The sequence below is a fragment of the Diabrotica virgifera genome, chromosome 5 (assembly GCF_917563875.1).
Source record: "Diabrotica virgifera virgifera chromosome 5, PGI_DIABVI_V3a".
In the NCBI taxonomy this organism is placed as follows: Eukaryota; Metazoa; Arthropoda; class Insecta; order Coleoptera; family Chrysomelidae; genus Diabrotica; species Diabrotica virgifera.
Window position 1 is genome coordinate 119,479,594 of NC_065447.1, and position 21,725 is coordinate 119,501,318.

The window sequence follows — 21,725 nt, forward strand, 5'->3', positions numbered from 1 at the left end:
GTGCTCTGACGTCAGAAATTTTGACCTACGCAATCTTGTTTTTGTAGTAAAAAGACTATACCCCTACTTCTTCTGTCTGCTTGTGGTCTCCACACTATAATTTTTTAGGCCCACCTCCCGTCTCTAAGTTTGGTTGCTGTGGCCTGGGCTAACTACAGTGTTTCATAGTAAGTCATGACTGGAAGCACACATTGGTTGAATGTCTTCTTTTTCAGATAATTTGGCATGTTACTCTTGAAGATGTCGGATAGAGCTCCAAATGCGGCCCATGCTAAGGTGATTCTTCTTTGTAGTTCGCCAGTTTGATTGTTCTTGGCAATTTGGATTTCATGCCCTTAGTATTTATATTTATATGGACCAATGCTGTTTCGTTAAAGTCGACTTTTGGATTTTCGCTTCGTACCAGGTTTGTCATGTATTGTGTCTTTTCAAAATTTATTTTTAAACCAAATTTCCCACAGATGTGTCTTTACCCATGAGTAATAGCTCATTACTCAGTAATAATTTATTACTCACGGATTCAATTATTAATCATGTGATGAATGTCTAGTGACATATGTGACCGATACACTTCTCCAAGAAATTAACGCATCACCTTAAAAATGGTTAATTTTTGATGTCTTGAATTTCCTAAACCTGTTGTCCGATTTACTATATCTATATTTACTTTTATCTATACTACGGGAATCATCCCTAGAGAAATGTTGACATCAGCATTTGTGTGTTTGCCAAAGAAAGTGAATGCCAAAGAATGCAGTGACTACTGAACCATAAGCTTAATGTCACATACCTTGAAAATTCTGCTGAAAATTATCCACACCAGAATACACTCTAAACTGGAGCTGGATATTAGTGACACTTAATATGGGTTCCGCAATGGTATGGGTACCAGAGAGGCATTATTCTCCTTCAACGTGCTGACAGAGATGTTTGGATGTTAACCGTCCTCTTTACGTCTGTTTTACAGACTACAATAAAGCGTTTGATAAAGTAAAACATGATCGACTCAAGGAAATTCTGAAAACTAAAAACCTAGATGAAAGAGATTTAAGACTAATAACACACCTCTATTACAATCAGCGAGCAATAGTAAGAATTGAAAAAGAAACATCTGAAGAAATGGAAATAAAGAGAGGAGTCAGGCAAGGTTGCATACTATCACCTCTATTATTTAACGCTTATTCTGAAGAGGTAATGCGAGAAACTCTGGAAGATGAAACAGTCGGCATAAGAGTAAATGGAGTCTTAGTTAACAACATCGGATATGCAGATGATACAGTACTAATAGCCGATAGTTTACAAGACGTGCAAAGACTCATGAGTAAAATAGTAAGGTGTAGTAGGGAGTACGGACCCTCTCTCAATTTTAAAAAGACGAAGTTTATGAAAATTAGTAAAAAAACCATAATAATAACGAAATCTTGATAGTAGAGAGCCAGCAGATCGAAAGAGTAAAAAAGTACACTTACCTAGGAACACTTATAACAGAAAATAATGACTACACTGCAGAAATCAAGGTCAGAATCGAAAAAGCACATTCTTATTTTATGAAAATGAAAAAGGTCCTATGTAGCAAAGATTTAACATTAGCTCTTAAGGCTGATTCTCATTATAACGCAAGGCAAGTGCTCGGCATGTGCAAGGCATCGGCTCGGCAAGATACATTTTACATAAAATCTTATGCACTGCACGGGATGTAATTCACACTATGCGTGACAGGCACCGGCAAGCGACGGGCTTTGCATGCGACGTTCTTTTCGAAACAATCTTTGCCTAGCACGTGCCGTGAAGGTCACGACAGTGTGAATACCTTACCGGCAAGCAATCTGCAATATTGGTTGTTTAAAATTGGATCTACGAAAAAAGGTCGCCAACAATTGGTCGAGCGAAAAAATGTCGCGCACATTTGAGCGCGTATCAAAAGGTCGCCGGCGAAAAAACAGCGCCGACGAAATAAGGTCGCGTGCAATTGATCGCGCGAAAAAAGATCGCGTCAGAAAATATGTTTTCATTTGCATACTTTAACTTTCCTTCACACTTAATCCAGGCTTAGGTCAGATTTAGATGATGCAATAGAACTAAAGGATTGCTGTTAAATAATGACCCAAACAGTTAAATATTTTCTTATTAGTCATTTTAACCTATTGGTAAAAAATATTTCGTCAACCCAATATTGACTTCTAAATGACTTTAGTTTTATTTTCCACTTTAAATAATAGGAAAATAATTGGAAGTAAATAATCCTATTTGAAATTGATCATGTAAAATGTTCGACCAATTTAATGGTCGAATTAAGGTAATTTTAACTGTAAATGTTGTAGGGAAAGTACCTAGAGGTATTATTTCACGACTTGGCAGTGTCGCAAAATTTACCCTTGGTTATTTAAGAGTAAGTTTTAATATAAGCTTAATATATTTTACAGGGTATATACTACATATAGATAGGGTAGGTTAAGGGCTACCATCTTTATTAAAATAAAATTTCCCAAATAAAATAATGATATTGTGGTTAAAAATTATGTAACAGGCACAATTTCATTAATACATTGTCACTGGTGAGTACTTATTGAAGATATCATAGTTAAAGAATACATTTATATTAATAACAGATTTGCATACTTTAACTTTCCTTCACACTTTATCCAGGCTTAGGACTGGCAGTTAGTAACTGGCGTGTTTAAAAGTTTTTTTAATTTTAATTTTTTTATTTTTTTCTAATTTTTATTTTTTTTTTTTTAATTTTTATTTTTTTTTGTTTTTTTTTAAAATTTTTTTTTTAATTGTTTTTTAGTTTTTTATACTTGCAGTTGAAAATTTTGGGCAATTCCTCTTAAATATTCTAGATTTGGCCGGTTCCCGTATTGCAAACAAATCGTTTTTATTCGCCGCGCTGTATCTTTATAAATTTTTTTTGAGGTTGTTGGTTTCCAGCTATGTATTGCTCCACTTTTAATCGATTTAAACTCTCTTCTTTCTTTAGCCCCGTAATAAACTTCCATAGATTTGGGTGTGCTGCATTTAATATCGAGGAGAAGCTGTTGTGCCAACCTTCGACAGCATTATTAGTACGCGGTAGATCTTCCTCTATAAATTCGAAGCAATTCCAAAGATTCCTTGGAAACATTGGCGGTCTTCTTTGTTGTCGTCGATCCAATCTGCCTATCCATACATCCTCAAAGTAGTTTATTAAAGGTGTTAGTAAATTTTCATTTTGAGTGTAAAACTCGCTGTCCAGTAGCTCTCCGAATGTTGCAACAACATCTACTTCAGGTACGAAGGCTAGGGCTGCCAATTGTCGCAGATGTAGAGCAAAATTCGCGTCTTCTGTATAAACTTGTTGCAGTCCTGTACCTTGCATGTTTCTCCACAAACATTGTGTGAAATGAAAGAAACATCCACGGATTCTGACTTCAGGAAACTCTTGTTGTAAAGCATTAATTGCTGCTTTTTCATAATCCACCATTATTGTTGTAGGACGTAAACCTGGTCGTAACGTTTTTAATTCATGGAAGAGTCGAGTGTATGTTGCCTGAGTTTTATTAGGAAGTAGAGCAAAAACAGTTGGAATAACGTTGCTATACTGTACGCCATGTATTGTATACAGCTGACCAAACAATAGAGGAGTACATGTGAATGTTCCATCGGCATACCAGTGTTCACAGCTCGCCATCAAAGTTAAATTTCTTTCAGTGGAAAATATTAAAATTCTCTGTTCGTTTGGACCACTGTCAAATAAAAGAAACGGTTCGCCGTTATTGTTTCTGGTGTATTCTTCCGGAATAATAAGCTCTGTTAAGCTTCTTGGATTTGCCGGGATAGCTTCCACTCTTTGGCGTGTGTTCTGAATAGTTCGCTTTAGGGATGAAATAGAAGGTAGCTGCCCAGTTGCACCCACAGACACTTCTTGTGAAACGGTAGCTATGATTCCTTGTGTTGTTAGTTCAACTTGATGAGCCAGTTCTTTCATTCTGTTACAAGCCTTTTTTGCTTCTAATATTGACGCATCGGCAACGTGGTTGTGACTTGTACTTTTCACTACTTCATCTCCCACTGTGTGAACTCTCCCGGTACATTTATGCTTATTGTACTGAGCGCACTTCCAAATTGTCTTTTGATCAATCGTTTTTTCCTTTCTATGGATATATCCATTATACACCAACATATTGGCACCTTTTTGACTCTTTACGTAAGTTAAGACCATCTTGACAAATCGACAAGCTAATGAATAATGAGATATACGATATTTTTCCCATCTTCTTATACATCCAAAATACATTAAAAAGTAATAAAAGTACGTTTCACGAATATGGAATAATAATTACCACATTAGTGAATAACGCACAATTAGACAAAGAACTTTTGTACAATATTTATTTTAGCATTTCCAATAATGTCTTATCGTAATGACTTCATGGAATTCCTAATAAATACCTACACAATAAGGTGCCCTTATCTAAACTACTTATTCTTCACTAATCTGCATAACGACTTTCTACTAAGAACCAATTATGCTAATTACCGGTCTCTGAAAATACCAAAAATAGGTAAACTGGTACCTGGTATTCGTTTGTATGTAATATATACTGTAAATAGAACTATTATTACTGTACATTTTTAACGATATCCGATTAGGAAGAGCAAACACTTTTAAACACGCCAGTTTTTTGCTGACAGTCCTAAGCCTGTAAAAAGTGTGAAGGAAAGTACCTTTCTGAATTTAGATCCATATATTAAAATTATTCACGTAAAACAAAAAAAATACTTTCTTCATGTTAAAAATTGTTCAATTTTCAAGTATATTCACTTGAATAACCTGAAAATACCATATGAAATAATTTCCCATTCTCCTATATTTCCCATCTTCCTACACATCCAAAATACATTAAAAAGTATTTAGATATACGTTATTTTTCCCATCTTCTTATACATCCAAAATACATTAAAAAGTAATTAGATGGAATTCCAAGACTAATCGGCTCATAATGCATAAAGTTAAAGTATGCAAATAGAATTTCTTTAGAACCTTTTTGAAAACCAATTGAATGGTTTTAATAATGTAAAACATGACGCGATCTTTTTTCGCGCGATCAATTGCACGCGACCTTATTTCGTCGGCGCTGTTTTTTCGCCGGCGACCTTTTGATACGCGCTCAAATGTGCGCGACATTTTTTCGCTCGACCAATTGTTGGCGACCTTTTTTCGCGACACCTTTAAAATTAGTTTTAAAAGACGATAGAGAAAAGAAGTATTTTGTTTTTGAGGTCCCTGAATATGCGCCTATTTTTCTTCTTTTTTGGCATCCTAACTCTGAATGGGTCTTTGCCTGTCTGGCTATGTCCTTCCATTCGGATTTCTCTTGTGTACTTTTTCTCCATTGTCTTATGTTCATGGTTTTCATGTTGTCTTCCACATCATCCATCCCTCTCGTTTTGGCCCTTTCTTTTTTTTGCCTTTCTATCGGCTCCATTGTAATATTTTCTTTGTTGTTTATTCATTGTATTTTCTCTTGCTATGTCGCAGCCATGACAGTCTTTGACTTTTCACATATTGTACAATATCGTAACCTTCATTAAATTCATTAACCTCGTTGTTTCTACTGATTCTCGACTTCCGTCTTCCTCTTGCATCGGGCCATATACTTTTCTCAGTATTTTTCTCTCGAATGTACTGAATTGGGCTTCATCTCTTTTCCTCAGTTCTTAGGTTTCACAACCATACGGGTCTAATCGATGTTCTGTAGATAGTCATTTTGGTTCTTTTGTCTAATACTTTCGGTGTCATCAATATTTTAATAACATACCCCTCTGGAAATACGGGCATTAATTTCGATCCTTACGGAATTCTTCTGATTTCGGTGGCCAGATATGTGAAGGCATAAGGCATCCACACGTTCAAGAGTATAGTTGTCTATTGTGATATAATTTTCATTGTCAGGTGTTCTTTTGACGGTCATGCAATTCGCTTTTGCTTCGTTTATTTAAAGCTCCCTTTTTCATGCTTCAGTATCAATGTTTTTGAACACTTCAGTTAGTCGTGCTAAAGTGTAGAACTACATCGTCTGCATATGCAGTAATTTGTACTGTCTTGGTGTTTCATTGGTTTTTCTGATGAGTGACTCAAGAACTAGGTTGAATATTATGGTTCAATATGCAGCCATAAGTTGTTAAATTCATCCACTGTCATTCGGTTATATTTAAAAAAAATTGTCTGATCGTCTAAAAGTTCGGAGTGTAAGGTTGCAAATTCTCCTTCTTTTGTGCGTTTCTTTAGCATTTTAAGCACTCAACAACGTCTTTTTCTATTTCTGCACTATTTGTTTCCATTTTCTGTTTCTTCGTCTAATATTAGAGCAATTTTTATTAACGTTCAATTTCAACATTTTTCACTACACAAAGCAACCAAGCCGCGGCCAGCCTTTCGCAGTGTGAATTGGCTGCGAAAACCTTGCCCGTGCCTTGCCGTTGCCGGTCCGGTTCCTTGCACGTCTAATGAGAATCAAGCTTTAAAGTACGCCTAACAAAATGTTACGTATACAGTTTACTATACTATGGAGTGGAATCATGGACGTTAAATGTAGAGACAATGAGACCACTTAACGCCTTTGAAATGTGGACCTATAGAAGAATTGTGAGGGTTTCCTGGGTAGAATCTCGGACATGTGATGCGGGGCGAGAAGTATGGCATCCTGCGACTCATAATGCAAGGAAAGATAGATGGCAGAAGCATCGGAAGAAGACGAATTTCACGGCTGAAGAACCTGAGAGAATGGTTTGGATGCAGCTCAAAACAACTATTTAGAGCTACTGCCTCAAAAATTAAAATAGCTATGATGATTGCCAACCTCCGTAGCGGAGATGGCACCTGAAGAAGAAGAAGTTGTCCGATTTAAGTGATTTTTTTAATACATGATATAGCGTTATTCTTTAACAATATTGCTATACTGATATTGTTGCTAGATAGGTAAATTGTCATTGTATACCGTATACCGAGTGTACCAACCAAACTGTGTTTTTTCTTAAAGTCGCAACACCCAGTGGAATATTCTAGCATTTATAAAATACTGAAATTACGGTACTAGTACATTTTAGAAGACCAAAAATAATCATTTTTTCTCAGAACCTTTATTATATAAAAAATATATCTTTTTTCATTTATGCACACTGTCTAATATTGTAGATCGCGCCACAGTCAAGGCCTCGAAAAACAGTAATTCCGATGGCGGACAGTTAATCTCAGGATTGGGATCTCTGAAAAAAAAATCGTACGGCAATTGAAAAATAAAGGTTTCTTACGTGAAAATTTATTACCGTTGGTGAAAAATCCCGCAAAAAAATATTTTACGGAAATTTGAAAAAATTTTGTGAAAAAATCGCCCATTTTTCTTCACTTTTTCATGGTTAAAAAATTTTTATTTTTTATTTTTTGATCAAATTGTGGTAAATTGTCACGTAAGAAACATTCCTTTTTCAAATGCCGTACGATTTTTTTGTTTCAGACATCCCAATCCTGGGATTAACTGTTCGCCATCGGAACTACTTTTTTTCGAGGCCTCGACTTTTGCGCCCTCTACAATATTAGTGTACGTGCATAAATGAAAAAAGATATATTTTTTTGTACTCTCTAAGAGTTAGATATCAATATGTAAAAAGTTTTATGTTCCTTTTTAATAAAGGTTCGAGAAAAAGATTCTTGAAAAAAATGCTTATTTTTGGTCTTCTAAAGAGTACTAGTATGTACCTTAAAACCCAAATGGGGTTTTCTTAACATTTTGTTTATTTAATCATTGGCTTATGTTGGATAATAAAAAAGTTACATAGTTTAACAACTAGCCATGTTTTTCATCAATATATCCTCATTTTCTGCTTAGTTTAATAAACAAGCTATGAGAAATTATCAATTTGATAAAAGTCAAATTGTTAATAATTTCTCAATAGCTAAATTTCATTTGCTCTATTCTAGGGTGGAATACTTACAAATTGTTATTGAGCTTTTGCCTTAACCTCTTCAGTCCCAAGAAAAAAGTTTTTATTATTTTAACAATATTTTCTATTTTCTCTCCTCATTTGTGAAAAAAATAAATGAAAATCTATGAAAACTATAAAAAAATTATTTGACAGACATAATATGACATGTCCAGCATAATTGACATCAGGACTTAGCTTTCATTTAATTTAAGTATGAAACTGAAAAAACATTCTGGTTCAGGAGAAATACACATATATATTTTTCATTTTGTACAAAATAATCTCGTCTTCCTAGTGCATTCAAGAGGTTTAGGCAACGCAATAAGAATTTCTATTGCTGACAGAGCATATTGACAAATGGTCATTACTGGTTTTTCTTACATCTATAGGCGGTAACTGGAAAACTGTAGATCTTTTTACAGGAATTATGGGCACTTCATCTTCAGATGTCTCCGGTTTTCTTGAAATAGACGCACTAGCTTGTCTCCCACTTGCAGGCTTACCACTTAGAGCTAGTGACCTTCCAACATACAGCTTAAATTCCTGTAAATCCATTTCCTTTGATCATTATCGCTATCTTCACTGACGAAAAAATCGTTATCTGTCAAAATAGCCTCCGATGCACTTTCCATCAATATCCTTTTACTATCTGGAACTAAACTTAAAAAATGTGAGTATGGTAACATATTTGGCTAACTAAGTCCCAATGTCCAAAATGCTGGACAACAAGTTTAGAGGGCCGCTAACGTGCCCAGTTGTAATTATTTTCAAATATATATTTACCACAAATACGTCCAATCATCAAGTAACATACATTAAAAACAATCAATACTTTAAAGTACAGAAAAGCACTACAACTTACTGTATTTTTGTGGAGCCACCATCATAACTTAAAAAGTTTCACCACGTGTAACAACAGACTACCGAGGTAGGCGCTATTGTCGAATTTTTCAAATGAGTAAATTTGACTGATAAATAGGAAGTCCAATATGCTGCAATATAGGACGCAGCGATGCCCAACCCGAATAGTCACCGTGTAATAAATTAGTAAACATTGTCCAGCTGGCTGGACCTATGGACTGAGGAGGTTAAACAAGACTATTTAAAAAATACAGAGCTAAATATGTTGCAACATAGAAATCCACAACCACATAACGGATACATGCAGTTTTGATGAGACAAATCTGGTTCGGACGAACGAAATCTTTGAGAGCCCACCAACCAATATTCAATATACCAAACACACGAATCAGATCTGCAATGCGCTCGACGTATCAAATTCGCACGTTAGTGGAGTAAAATATTGTATTATATATGGTGTAGATCTGGTTCGTGGTATTTTAGTTGAGCTAGAATATCTGAGTGCGGACTGACCTTTTAAAAATGTTTTCTGAAAACAACAAATGTAAAGCAATTGCTTGCAAAATTGCACCATTTTGTCGTATGCTTTATTTTTCATATTTTTGTTTGTATATTCCGTGTTACCGTGTTTTTGATTTTTCATAAGCAGGGATGGTTACGGTCTATTAATTCTGATTTGTTCATCTGTAAATTTGTTTTGTCCACTCTGTCATGTTATTGAAACTCGTATTGCTCGTATTTGAACGGCTCACGGCTCGTCTCAAGCCCATTAACGGACAGGTCAAAACCTGCAGATTAAATTTGCTCACATTTTATGAAGCACCATACTTCGCTTACGACCAACCATAGACGTACGGATATCTTTACGAATTTGATCAAATTCGACGGATAATTCGCTTTTGCATGGGTCCTTTTGAAGCTATTTATTTAGGTCCAAAAGTAACTCTTGCAATTGCTAACAACAATTTACCAAAGCCAGTAATACATTCTCTTCAACTAAATTGTTTAAAATTTTACACAGAGGCATCCAAACAAATTTACAAACACGTTCCATTTTTTTATTTATCTAATGCCTCGACAACTAATGGCCATTGGCATGGTAGGTACGGTGAATTTTTGCAGTTAGGTACCTAGTGTCATGTGTAGTGTGTGTGTTGAGTAAGTGCCTTGTTACTTTGCAAAGCCGACGTCATTGTCTTTGCAAAGAGACGCTAATTGTATCCGAACGTCTGCGGTCCCTCCGGTGAGTACCGATCCCACAAGGACAGAAACTATTTTCATTCATTAATTTATAATAAACGAAAAATCTCTGACCCTGGTGAGATTCGAACTCACGACCATTCGGACCTTTCGATCCAAAGGTAGGCGCTCTTACCACTGAGCCACAGAGGGGGTCCACGTTCCATTTAATTCACGTGAAGATGGTGTTTTAAAACTTCTAACTTTTTTAAATTCAAAAAATATTAAAAACATCGTGAGTCTGGCTCCCGACAATTTTCCGAATGTTATTGTAGATAATAATTCCATAAATAGAGAGTACATACGTATAACCTACTTATGCCTAGTTGCACCAGTAGATCTTAAGCTCCAGTTTAGCTAAGCTCAGCTTATACTTTAATACTGATCATCTACACTACATCTATTTATTCAATACTAGCATCTAATACGGTTAATTATCGCATTATCTACATTAGAAATATGTCAAATAATGGGATAATTAACGGCATTAGACGCTAGTGTGGCATCAGCATTTACCTGCACCAAAGGATTTACATTTATATTTAAGCTTAAGGTACGTCTTGTATTTAAGCTTAATAACTGTTGGTGCAACCAGGCATTAAAGCTTCCGAAAAGGATGTGAATTTAGACGAAATCCAATTTTGGAAGAAAATGTGTGGTACACTTAAAGGAGATGGAAGTTTAGTTTACCCCGAACTTTCAAAGCTTGTTACAACCCTATTCATACTTCCTCATAGTATTGCGTGTGTAGAGAGAATTTTTAGTTCTATTAATTTAAACAAAACAAAAATAAGAAATATAGATTTATCTACAAAAGCTTTAGAATTTTACACGCAAAAAGAATTTTATCTGCTAAAACTTGTTACAATTTCGACGTCACAAATGAATTAATAAAAACAACAAATATGAAACAACATAATTAACACAATATGTATTAGCTATACCTACAGTATGGTTCAAATGAAAGTAATAAATTAGTTATTTCGTAAGCCGGCGACTTTAAAGAAAAATCCCAAAACAGGTCGATTTTTATTTTTAAATTATGATCTTTTAATATACCGTAAAATGGGGTTACTTTGACCGCTGGGGTGAATTTGACCAAAAACATAGAAAAATATCTATTGTGATATACTTCAGCCACCCTGTATAATTTTTAAAATTATTTTAACGATTAAAATTTATAAATATCTAAGAATTCATTTTTAAATAAGAAAAAAGAATTAATATTCCAAGGGTTGTTAAATCCACCGATATACCGAATTAAGAAAAAATGGTTTAAAAAACGGTCAAATTAACCCCACCTAAAAGAAAAATAACTTTAACAGGCAAAAAGCATATACGGTCAACTTCCCCCCAGATGGGGTGAACTTGACCAAAGGCATTTTTTATTTTTTTTTTCTAAGTCATGATTATTTTCTTGTAATTATAATCTAAGCTACTGAAAGTAGACGCCTAAACCCATAACATATTTGCATATACAAAAATGTAGCAAAATTTAAAATATGATTTTTATAGGATTAAAGTACAAAATCCGTCAAAGTCACCTCATTTTACGGTAATGAAACTTTAAACAAGTGTCCTGGAATAAGAGAGATAAAGATTTTCATAAATATTACAATAGGTAGAAAATATCCAATATTGAACTGGGTCAAGATTGTGTAATATCGACTAACATTTACCTTGATTGTTTATTTAAATATTTAGTGTACGAATCTTTGAGCCACGGGTGCTGAATAAGCAACCCGTGTATTTGTAAAAATAACATAGTTCGATTGTCAAATAATACAATGCAAAGATTAGAATAAACTTGGTGTTCGTCGAGGTAAGATGTTTCATTCTCCCTTAACTACTTAACATTGAAAAGAACCTGAAGATTAGAACCACTTTAGTTACCAGAAGTTCCACGTATATTACCTGGCGATCCCTGCGATCCAAATATATTACATGGCGATCCTGCCAGGATCCATTCTGGCGGTCCAGAAGGTCTTTGTTAAGTAGTTATTGTACTTAGTTAAGTGTAAATTTTAAGAAGAAGTTAATTAAGAAATAAGAAGATGGAAAATAAAAGAAAAATTAAAATAAGGGAAACTTAAGTTAGAAAAAGTTAAGTAAATCTAAACTAAAACAATGGGAGCGACGAGAAACTGGAAGAAAAAAAGAAAATTGGGGTAAAGTATCTATCCCCCATAGATATTATTAGCTGATAGATGGAATTTGCGATGCCCACCAGACTAGACATTGGAGACACGTCGACATGGACGAAAATTGGGAATTCTGGAACCATGGAACCAGCCGACGCGGCGTCAGGAGGACGCACATCCACGAAATGGACAGTGGTGGACAAGGACAAAAGTACGTGATGTGTGAGTAATTTGACTATATTGTATTTATTGCTTTAATATTTCTCATATATTGCATATAGCCTAACATAAGAATAATTTTTATTTTGGAATGCAATAATTATTATTAAATTAGGTCATCAATTAAATTTTCGAGTTTTTACTAAGTACATATATAAATATATTCAATAATTTAGATTTAGATGGTTTTTGATCAACTACATTGATACTTGAGATTAAGTTTTATTGTTAACGAAAATAAAAGGTTATTTTGCAATTCTTTTAATAGAAAGAATGCAACTATTTGATGATACTATGATACGTAAAAATAATGATTTAATTTTCAATTTTTTTTCTATCAAGCAAAATATGCCATTTAAAGATTTTTATTTGTGCGAAGGTATATTTATATTTACATATTTTCAAATGTTGACGTTATTTGACCGTGAAAACACGGATAAAGAAATACTATGATAAGGAATTTTGCTGACAGAAGATATATACACGATTTAAAATTATGAATTGTATTATTATACACTAGAAAAAGGTGTAGAAACAGTTTTATAATAAAACAAGATACCTATTGAGAGTATAATCGAAAGAATTATTATTTGGATTATTTATAAGAAAAGGAAAGAAAATATTTTTAAGAAGTTGGAACAAAATGGAAAATCCAACATAATGGACAAGAATAATTTCGACGGAATATTGAGTTCCCGAATAAACTCAAGGATTAAGAAGCAAGATTTAGAGATTTTTTTATTTACCGATGATATGACAAAGAAATAAAACCTAGAAAGGAAAAAATATAGCAAAGAAACTATGAAAAATTATGTAAGACTGAAATGATCGACAATTGATATGATTTTAAATGAATCGATTTTATAATTACAAAGAATATTATCCCATACAGTGACTAACGAAGATTCAAACAGCATTCATAGATGCAATCGGAATAAACTATGAATATTTTGACAAAACGAAAATTTAAGGACAAGTTAGTAAGATGTTACAAAAAAAAAATGAAATACTGAATGACAAAAGTTATTGATAAAATAATGAAGTACCTATCTAGGGAGACATTATTCAGAGACATATGCATATTATATATAAATATACTTTAAATTTTTATATTAGAAATATATTTAAATATTTGAATGAATAATATAATTTATGTAAGGCTTTATAACAGGTATAACTAGAGAAATAGAGATAAGACTATTGTGTTGTGACGTAAAAGTGACTATACGCGTGAAGAAACTGAACTTCTATTTAACTAGTAACAAAAATTTAAATTAACTATTTAGCTATTGTAGGTTTTTCTCATTAGTAGTTTTTATGTAATTATTTTAATGGACGTCCAGACTTAATATTAATTACTCAGCAATTGCAAGCTGAAATTTTCTTTATGTTTATAGGAGATTTTCATGATATTTTAGGAGATTTTCATGATATTTTTTTTAACAGAATATAGTCTATTTTTATTACCACTTTCTTTCGAATTTTTTCATTAATGAATACTGAAGTTTTTAGATACCGATAACAATCCTTTTTGTTTTGATTTAGTTTTAAAAATTTTTAGATTTCGATTTTTTAATATCGGTCGAATTTTAGTACAAATATGATGTTTAATGTTTTATGATAAATTATTGAGATAACTGATTTTTTTAATATATTAAAAGCATAATTAATTTAAGACAATCTAGACAAACCAAAAAAAAAACACACTCTTGTCAAGAAAAAGGTACAAAATGAAGATCAGAAGATTTTAGCATACCCAGTTTTTGTTTTGAAGTAATCCTATTCTCAACTAAGGGGGAGCACTAGGTTCAGACAGGAATTTGGGGATGCGAGAAGTAGAAAAAGATTTTTTAAGCGCACAACTATCCATTTTGTCTTTTTGGAACTAACCTTCTCACGACTAAGGACGTGCAAAAGGACCGGAAGCAAAGTCAAGGGTATAAAGTTGCGGAAAAATACCCACCAAGTAGGTAAGGGTTAGAAAATGAAGAATTTTTAAAGTAAATGATATATAAATGAATAATTATGAAAAATGATATGAATATGTATGAAGGAAGATATTATATGAAATATGAACTAAATGATATAAAGAAGAAATATGAATAAGAAGAAGATTTATGTTTAATAGTACACTATGAAGAAAGTACTAAGTATAAAGAAAATAAAGAAAAATATTATTAGTGTGAAGTAGGTACCTGACAAGAAGAAAAAGAAAAAGTAGAAGAAGAAGAAGAAAAAAGAGAGAATTTTTAAAAGAAGAATATATAAAAATTTGAGAACATCAAAAGAATTGTCTTATAAAAGTCTAGTAACAGAATAAGAATTAAGAGAGTAAATTAAATTTTAAGAGTTTAAGCTGTAATTTCTTTTTAAATCTTTGAGTTAAAGTAAAGTATAAAATATAATTTCTGAGTGTAGAATTTCGCGAGTAATAAGAACAGAAATATGTAAGAATAGACAATATTTTACATTATCGAAGTTTGTGTTTATAAATTATGTATATGTATTTATGTTTAGGTTTAATTTTTCAAGGTAATGTTTGTGTTTTATTGGCGTATAGGAGTGAAAGTGTAAAATAAGCAAACTTGTACATAGTTTCACTTTCATTTGGATAGGTCAGTATAATAATATGACACAATTTTGACGAAGTATAAAAAATATATTTGTTAGTAAACACACCGTAAAATTTATCCTTATACCAATTAAGATTTTTTTTTCATTTCGTAAATCAGATAATAAAAAAAAATCTTAAAGAGAGGAAGGATGGTGTCCTGGAATAAGAGAGATAAAGATTTTCATAAATATTACAATAGGTAGAAAATATCCAATATCGAACTGGGTCAAGATTGTGTAATATCGACTAATATTTACCTTGATTGTTTATTTAAATATTTAGTGTACGAATCTTTGAGCCACGGGTGCTGAATAAGCAACCCGTGTATTTGTAAAAATAACATAGTTCGATTGTCAAATAATACAATGCAAAGATTAGAATAAACTTGGTGTTCGTCGAGGTAAGATGTTTCATTCTCCCTTAACTACTTAACATTGAAAAGAACCTGAAGATTAGAACCACTTTAGTTACCAGAAGTTCCACGTATATTACCTGGCGATCCCTGCGATCCAAATATATTACACAAGGTTAATCAAACAATATGACCAAAACGTCTAGAAAAGCTCGTCATTCATCTGCACGACAATGCTCGTCCTCATGCCGCCGAAAAAGTAAAAAAATCTACAACGAAAAAATAGAGGATATTAGAATATCCACGCTATAGTTCCGATTTATCGCTCTACGATTTTCACATATTTGGGCCACTGAAAATGGCGTTAAAAGGTAATCGTTTTCAGATGGACGAAGAAACAGAGTAGGTATGCAGCGGTTGGTGAAACAATGGACTAGGAGGTCCTTAAGGAGGGGAGTATGGTATTTTTTATTATTTAAATGAAACTGCATAACTTCAAGAATACTCTCTGAACATTTCAGATTGATCGGAGTAAAATTACCAGAGATACAGCATATTGAACATTCCTTCCTTCGACTAGGCGTTTCGAGCGAGCACGCTTGAACGTAGTGAGAAACGTTCAACAACTGTTCGCCTTCTCTTTTGTAGATAACTCCACGATCCAGAAACATATTCAGATATGCAACACTTTACGATTTAACAGACAAATAAAAAGGCAAAGACGAAGTTGTCAAAACTTTAAACTCGTTTTTTCTCAAAACTGCTTTTTCAAAGGCGGTGGATATTGTCACTCAAAAACTACTTGACCGATCCACCTGAAATTTTGCTGTCGAGATAAATTTGTTTTTATGCTTATTTTTTGTTTAGCAATAATAAATATGTTGATTTTCACCGTTTTGTTACAAAGAATTTCGTTTTTTGACTTTCAAGCGATACCAAGAACTCAAACATCGTTAAACATAAAAAACTCGACAGCGTTACTTCCAGAAACTCATAAGCTAATAAAATATTTTTGAATTTTTTGTTCGACATAATCCAGTGATGAGTTCTGATGTCCACCGCAAAATCCATTTTTTTCGGAGGTGTCTGTAAAAATTTGCCACCGTTGGCTTATTTTTCAATATTTTTCCTTGAATTTTTTTTTAATATTCTTTGAATTGTATGTACTTAATATGCTTATTTAATTTAAAAATAAAATAATTGTACCATAGTTTCAAAAAAAATCACGAAAATGTGCTTGATATGTGGATTTCAAACCATACCCCCCTTAAATATAGTTGTGATTATGTTTACCGATAATTTTTTTCTGGATCAAAGAAACGTTTATAAATTGAACAAGCCTACAGCGTATTTCAAACATACGATGCAGTATATACAAGGATAGCCCTATGCTAACCAAATGAGAATTATCTTGACAACGTTGCTGCTCTTCACGGCAGCGGCCGTAAAAGGTGCTATTGGCAAGTACTTTTAGAGGATTATCGCTGTTAACTGCTGTGGAATACTAAAGCAGGACTTATTTATGATAATTCACAGAATGGCAAACTCGCTTGCAATATCATCATCATCAACTAGCCTATATTTGTCCACTGCTGAACGTAGGCCTCCCGTAAAAATTTCCACCTATTTCTATCTTGAGCTTCTTGCATCCAATTTGTGGTGATGCGCTTGATATCATCCGTCCATCTAGTCGGTGGTCGTCCTCTGCTTCGATATGCCTCCTGCCTTGGTCGCCATTCCAGAATCTTTTTGGTCCATCTGTCATCCGTCAGTCTGGCAACATGTCCTGCCCAAGCCCATTTAGCCATGGCTATTCTTTCAACTGCCTCCGTGACTCCTGTTCTTCTTCTTATTTCTAGGTTCGGTACTTTATCTCTGATGGTAATACCTAACATTGATCTTTCCATAGCGCGTTGTGTAACTCTTATTTTATTTATTGTTCTTTTTGTCAGAGTTAGTGTTTCTGCACCATATGTAAGAACCGGCAAAACACACTGGTCAAAAACCTTTCTTTCTAGCAATATACGACCTTACTAATTCTAACCTTTGAAGCGGAGAGTAGTCTATTTTATATCTTATATTTTACTTTTTATCACGTATCACTCTTTATTAAAACTTATTATTTGAATTATTTTTCAGCATGAAGCTATAGAAAGCGGAAGTTTAGAAATTGTAGAAATGTTACTGAAGCATGGTGCTTTGACTAACGTACCTGGTCAAGATTACACAACACCCCTTCACAAAGCTGTTTCTTGTCGAAATAAGTCAATTATACGTTTATTGCTTCAATATGGAGCTGATAGAAATGCAGTCGATTACTTTGGGAAAAAGCCTTTAGAATGCATAGATGATCCAAATGAATTTAAATCGATATTTCTAGAGCAGGTAGATCTAATACGTCAAGAGCCTCAACTTTTTTGTTTAAAGCAAATGGTAGCGTTCTGTTACTACACGGACACCATATATAAAAACAAATTAAAGCAGAACAAAATAAAAATTGAAGAAAAATACGATTGCAAGAAAGTAACACATTTCATAATAAAAAAGACACATAAAATATCGGTTAAAATCTTAACTGCTATGTTGGAGGGTTGTACAATAATTCCCCAAGAATATATAGACGATTATGTTGACAATAATTACTTTATACCAATAACTGATTACAAATTTGTAGATCTACCTTTACTTAATATCGGAATACAAAAGTCTATAATGAATGACATGCTAAAACTGCCGAAACTTTTTGATGGCATAAGTTTTTACATTACTGGACATGTGGATATGGTGAATATGAATGGATGTAACGTTCAAAAGGATAATTTGGCAACGATAATAAAAGCAGGTGGTGGACAAATATTACAAAGAGCTCCTACGCCTTCTACTTGTGAAAAAAAAGTTTACTTTCCATTCCATGCTGCTAAATCCAACGCAAAATGTTGTAATTATATAGTGTATGAAGAATCTAATCCACCTGTGTTAATGTATCATATGCCAGAGTTAAAGCACAAATCCTCTAAATGGCTTATCGATTGTGTTGTTAATTTTGCTATTCTTGATTAGGTTGTTATTGTAAATTTAAATTTGTATTTAACATAAAGACAATTTGTTTTTACTATTATTATTAATGTTGAATAGAAAAATATGAAAGTTAAAGAATAAGCCGACTATTTTATTTATACCTATCTTTCAGAATATAACATTTCGATGGCATAGAAGACACATGAGGTAAGTGTGTTAAAACAAATCTTTCAGTACAGCTTTTTACAGGGTCAATGCTTTTTAAATGCGTAAACATTATTTTTTCGAATCCTGAGAAAAGTAATAAGTACCTACCTATTTTTGAATAATTTAAATGCAGAATGAAAGATTACGTTATTACCGAAAGACCCTGAAAACTTCTATAATGTTTATTTTAATAAGTCACAGGGCTGAAAAAGAATAGAAAATTGAGTGCGATTTTTAATTTCAAATATTTCATTCGGCGTTTAATACATTTTTTTAAAATATTTATTAGTTTTTTCAGGATTCGAAAAATGAATGCATTCAAAAAGCATTAGCCTGAAATTTTGCGCCTATATCCTTAAAGTATCGACTCCTAGTTTCTGTAGACCGTTATAATGCAGTCACTAAAAGTGGATATGAGCAAATATGAGCTATTACCCCAATATATATATATATATATATATATATATATAAAATCTTGTTAATTTTGAGGTTGCAGTCATAAATTTTCAGGGGGCAGGATATTACAAGATTTTACATAGTCAATATTACCTAACTGCTTTATATATATATATATATATATATATATATATATCAATTTACAAACTGGTGAGTTATTTTTTAATACCCAGTTTCACTATTATACCTTTAATATTATTTCAGCGTCCCTGATGTTAACGACTGTTAACGAAATATTGGAATCGTAGAAAAGAGTACACTGAGTCTTCCATTTCAGCTGTTAACCCAATAATTTGTAAATTGATAATTACTAATCAGCTGTGATCATTTCTAGTTTATATATATATATATATATATATATATATATATATATATATATATATATATATATATACATCCTTCATACAAAGTCAGTCCATTAGACAAAGCAGTCATCCCGAGCCATCGATTTCTGATAGAGTTAGAGGAGTATATCTTTCAAATTTAAACTTAGGTGATATATGACGTAATGAATTATAAAATATATACTTGACATATTTTGCAAATAAAAGTTTTGTAGAAAAAAAATATATCGCCTAAAAATTTCTAACATTCCTGAGCCAAACGTAGTTTCGTACAAATCGAGTCCATCTTTATACTCCAATAGGTATCCCCACGGTAAATCCGGAGCCAGGCAATGTTGCCGTAATATTAAAACGTATAAAAAGTGTAGACTTTTAAATAATTTTACATTTGGCCCTTTTCGGTTAGAAAATCATCTTCACAGTCTTGTCTACAAATTTTCAGCCTGAAAATTTTAAGTATATCGTAGTTACATAATATAATGGAATGCAAAAATTACGAAAATCAAATCAAATCTTGTAAAACCGATGAACAAATTGCTTATTATAAAATTGTTAAAGCGCAACCGCTATTAGGGAGAACCTATTTCTGCTTTTAAATAAAGAATTAAAATTAACTGATCAAATAATGCAAAGTTAATTTATTTAAATTGATTAATAATTATAAGTGTAAAGATAAAACTATGGTTATTTTACATAAAACAGCATTATTTATAGACCTGGATCCCACGGAAAAAGTTTATTAATAGCAAGCTGAAAATTTGTCAATAGCTTAACGGTGTCTAGTCGGACAAACTTTGATGTATGGGAACACTGGAACAGGGGAAGTTTTAATTGTGGAACAGGTTAAAAATTTGGAACGTCAGACTACGAAAGCGTTCCATGTATTTTGTCGGACAGAAATTCCAATTGATTTGTTACCATTTCATTAAACTCTCATGCAAAAATCAGACTGGTGTTTATAACCAACTGGGTATTTTAATAAGTGGAACATGAAGAACATGTCAAATTACAGGAATCATGTTGGTTAGTAATAGCAGTCTGATTTTTGCATGAGAGTTCAATGAAAGTGTAACAAATCAATTGGATGTTCTGTCCGACAAAATACATGGGACGTTTTCGTACTCTAACGTTCCAAATTTTTAAACTGTTTCACAATTAAAACTTCACCTGGTCCAGTGTTCCCGTACATCAAAGTTTGTCCGTGTAGACAAGGTTAAGCGTTAAGCTATTAACAAATTTTCAGCTTGCTATTAATAACTTTTTTTTGATACGCGGGATCCAGGCCAGTTAGTTATTTTAAGTTATTTAGGTAATTTTCGGTGGCATGACTGTTTAATTGTAGTTTTATTGACATTTGTAAATTATAGGATAGTAGTCAAAAATAACTGACTTGATTCTGTTTTTAGGTTTATATTTGTTAAGATATTTGACTTAAATTACTCTTGTTAATCTTGATTGTACATATTGTAAATCAGAGGTGGCCAACTTAGTGGGACTCAAGATCTACTGTCTGTCTTTCTAATTTTTGGCTATCTATCGACTAAAAATTTTTTAAATATACTGGCGAGCAATAAAACTTTTAATCCAGAATTTTAACGTTAAAAGTGAGTTAAATATCTATATCTCAGTATATCTCAGAAAATCAATCACTGATTTTGAAAGACAATTTGTTCAGCTTTCGAGATCTTAAACAATTTTTAATGTGAGTAAAACCGATTCTGAAATATTTGATTCGGCTTTGAACGCTAAAATTCTGGATGGGCCAGTTTTATTGCTCGCCAGTGTATATTAGTAATACCTAAATAAAACACAAGTAGTAATTCTTATTTATTTATTTATTTTTCCAACTATGTATATTAAATTAAAAAACACATTATGAGACTTGCGTTTGAACAGTTATTGTGAGGTTCTTAAAGTCTGACCTAAAGAATCCAACGTATGCGGATCAAATAAATATCTTTGCAAATTGTTTGGATGTTTCAAAGGTGCCACGAATAGTATCATTAAATGGATAATTGATAAAGTTGACCAACTTTTCAAATTTATTGAAATATCTGAAATGGATATCAAAGTCTGACACTACTGACTAAATTTCTGCTCCATATTTCTGTGGCTAGGGTGTTTTTCCATCTGATGTTGGCGCAATGGTATCAAATTATTGAAATTTCAGAACGCATCTATTCATGTAAATTTTGTTTCATTTGAGTCAGATTATATTTTTCATAAGATGTGTGCTGTGTCCTTTGGTAAGGGGGGATTTTTGGGATGAGAAATCTAAATTCGCTACCAAAAATAATCTATTACCCAGA

General features: G+C 32.7%; 1 protein-coding gene across 1 annotated transcript in view; it reads left to right on the forward strand.

The window, feature by feature from the left end:
* Positions 1 to 18,550, forward strand: part of LOC126884324 (BRCA1-associated RING domain protein 1-like) — a 34,268-nt gene extending 15,718 nt beyond the window's left edge. Inside the window, exon 2 of the mRNA XM_050650263.1 lies at positions 17,531 to 18,550. Coding sequence (XP_050506220.1) covers positions 17,531 to 18,451 — 921 coding nt within the window. The 3' untranslated portion in view covers positions 18,452 to 18,550. The remainder of the gene's footprint in view (positions 1 to 17,530) is intronic.
* Positions 18,551 to 21,725: the final 3,175 nt, after the last annotated feature.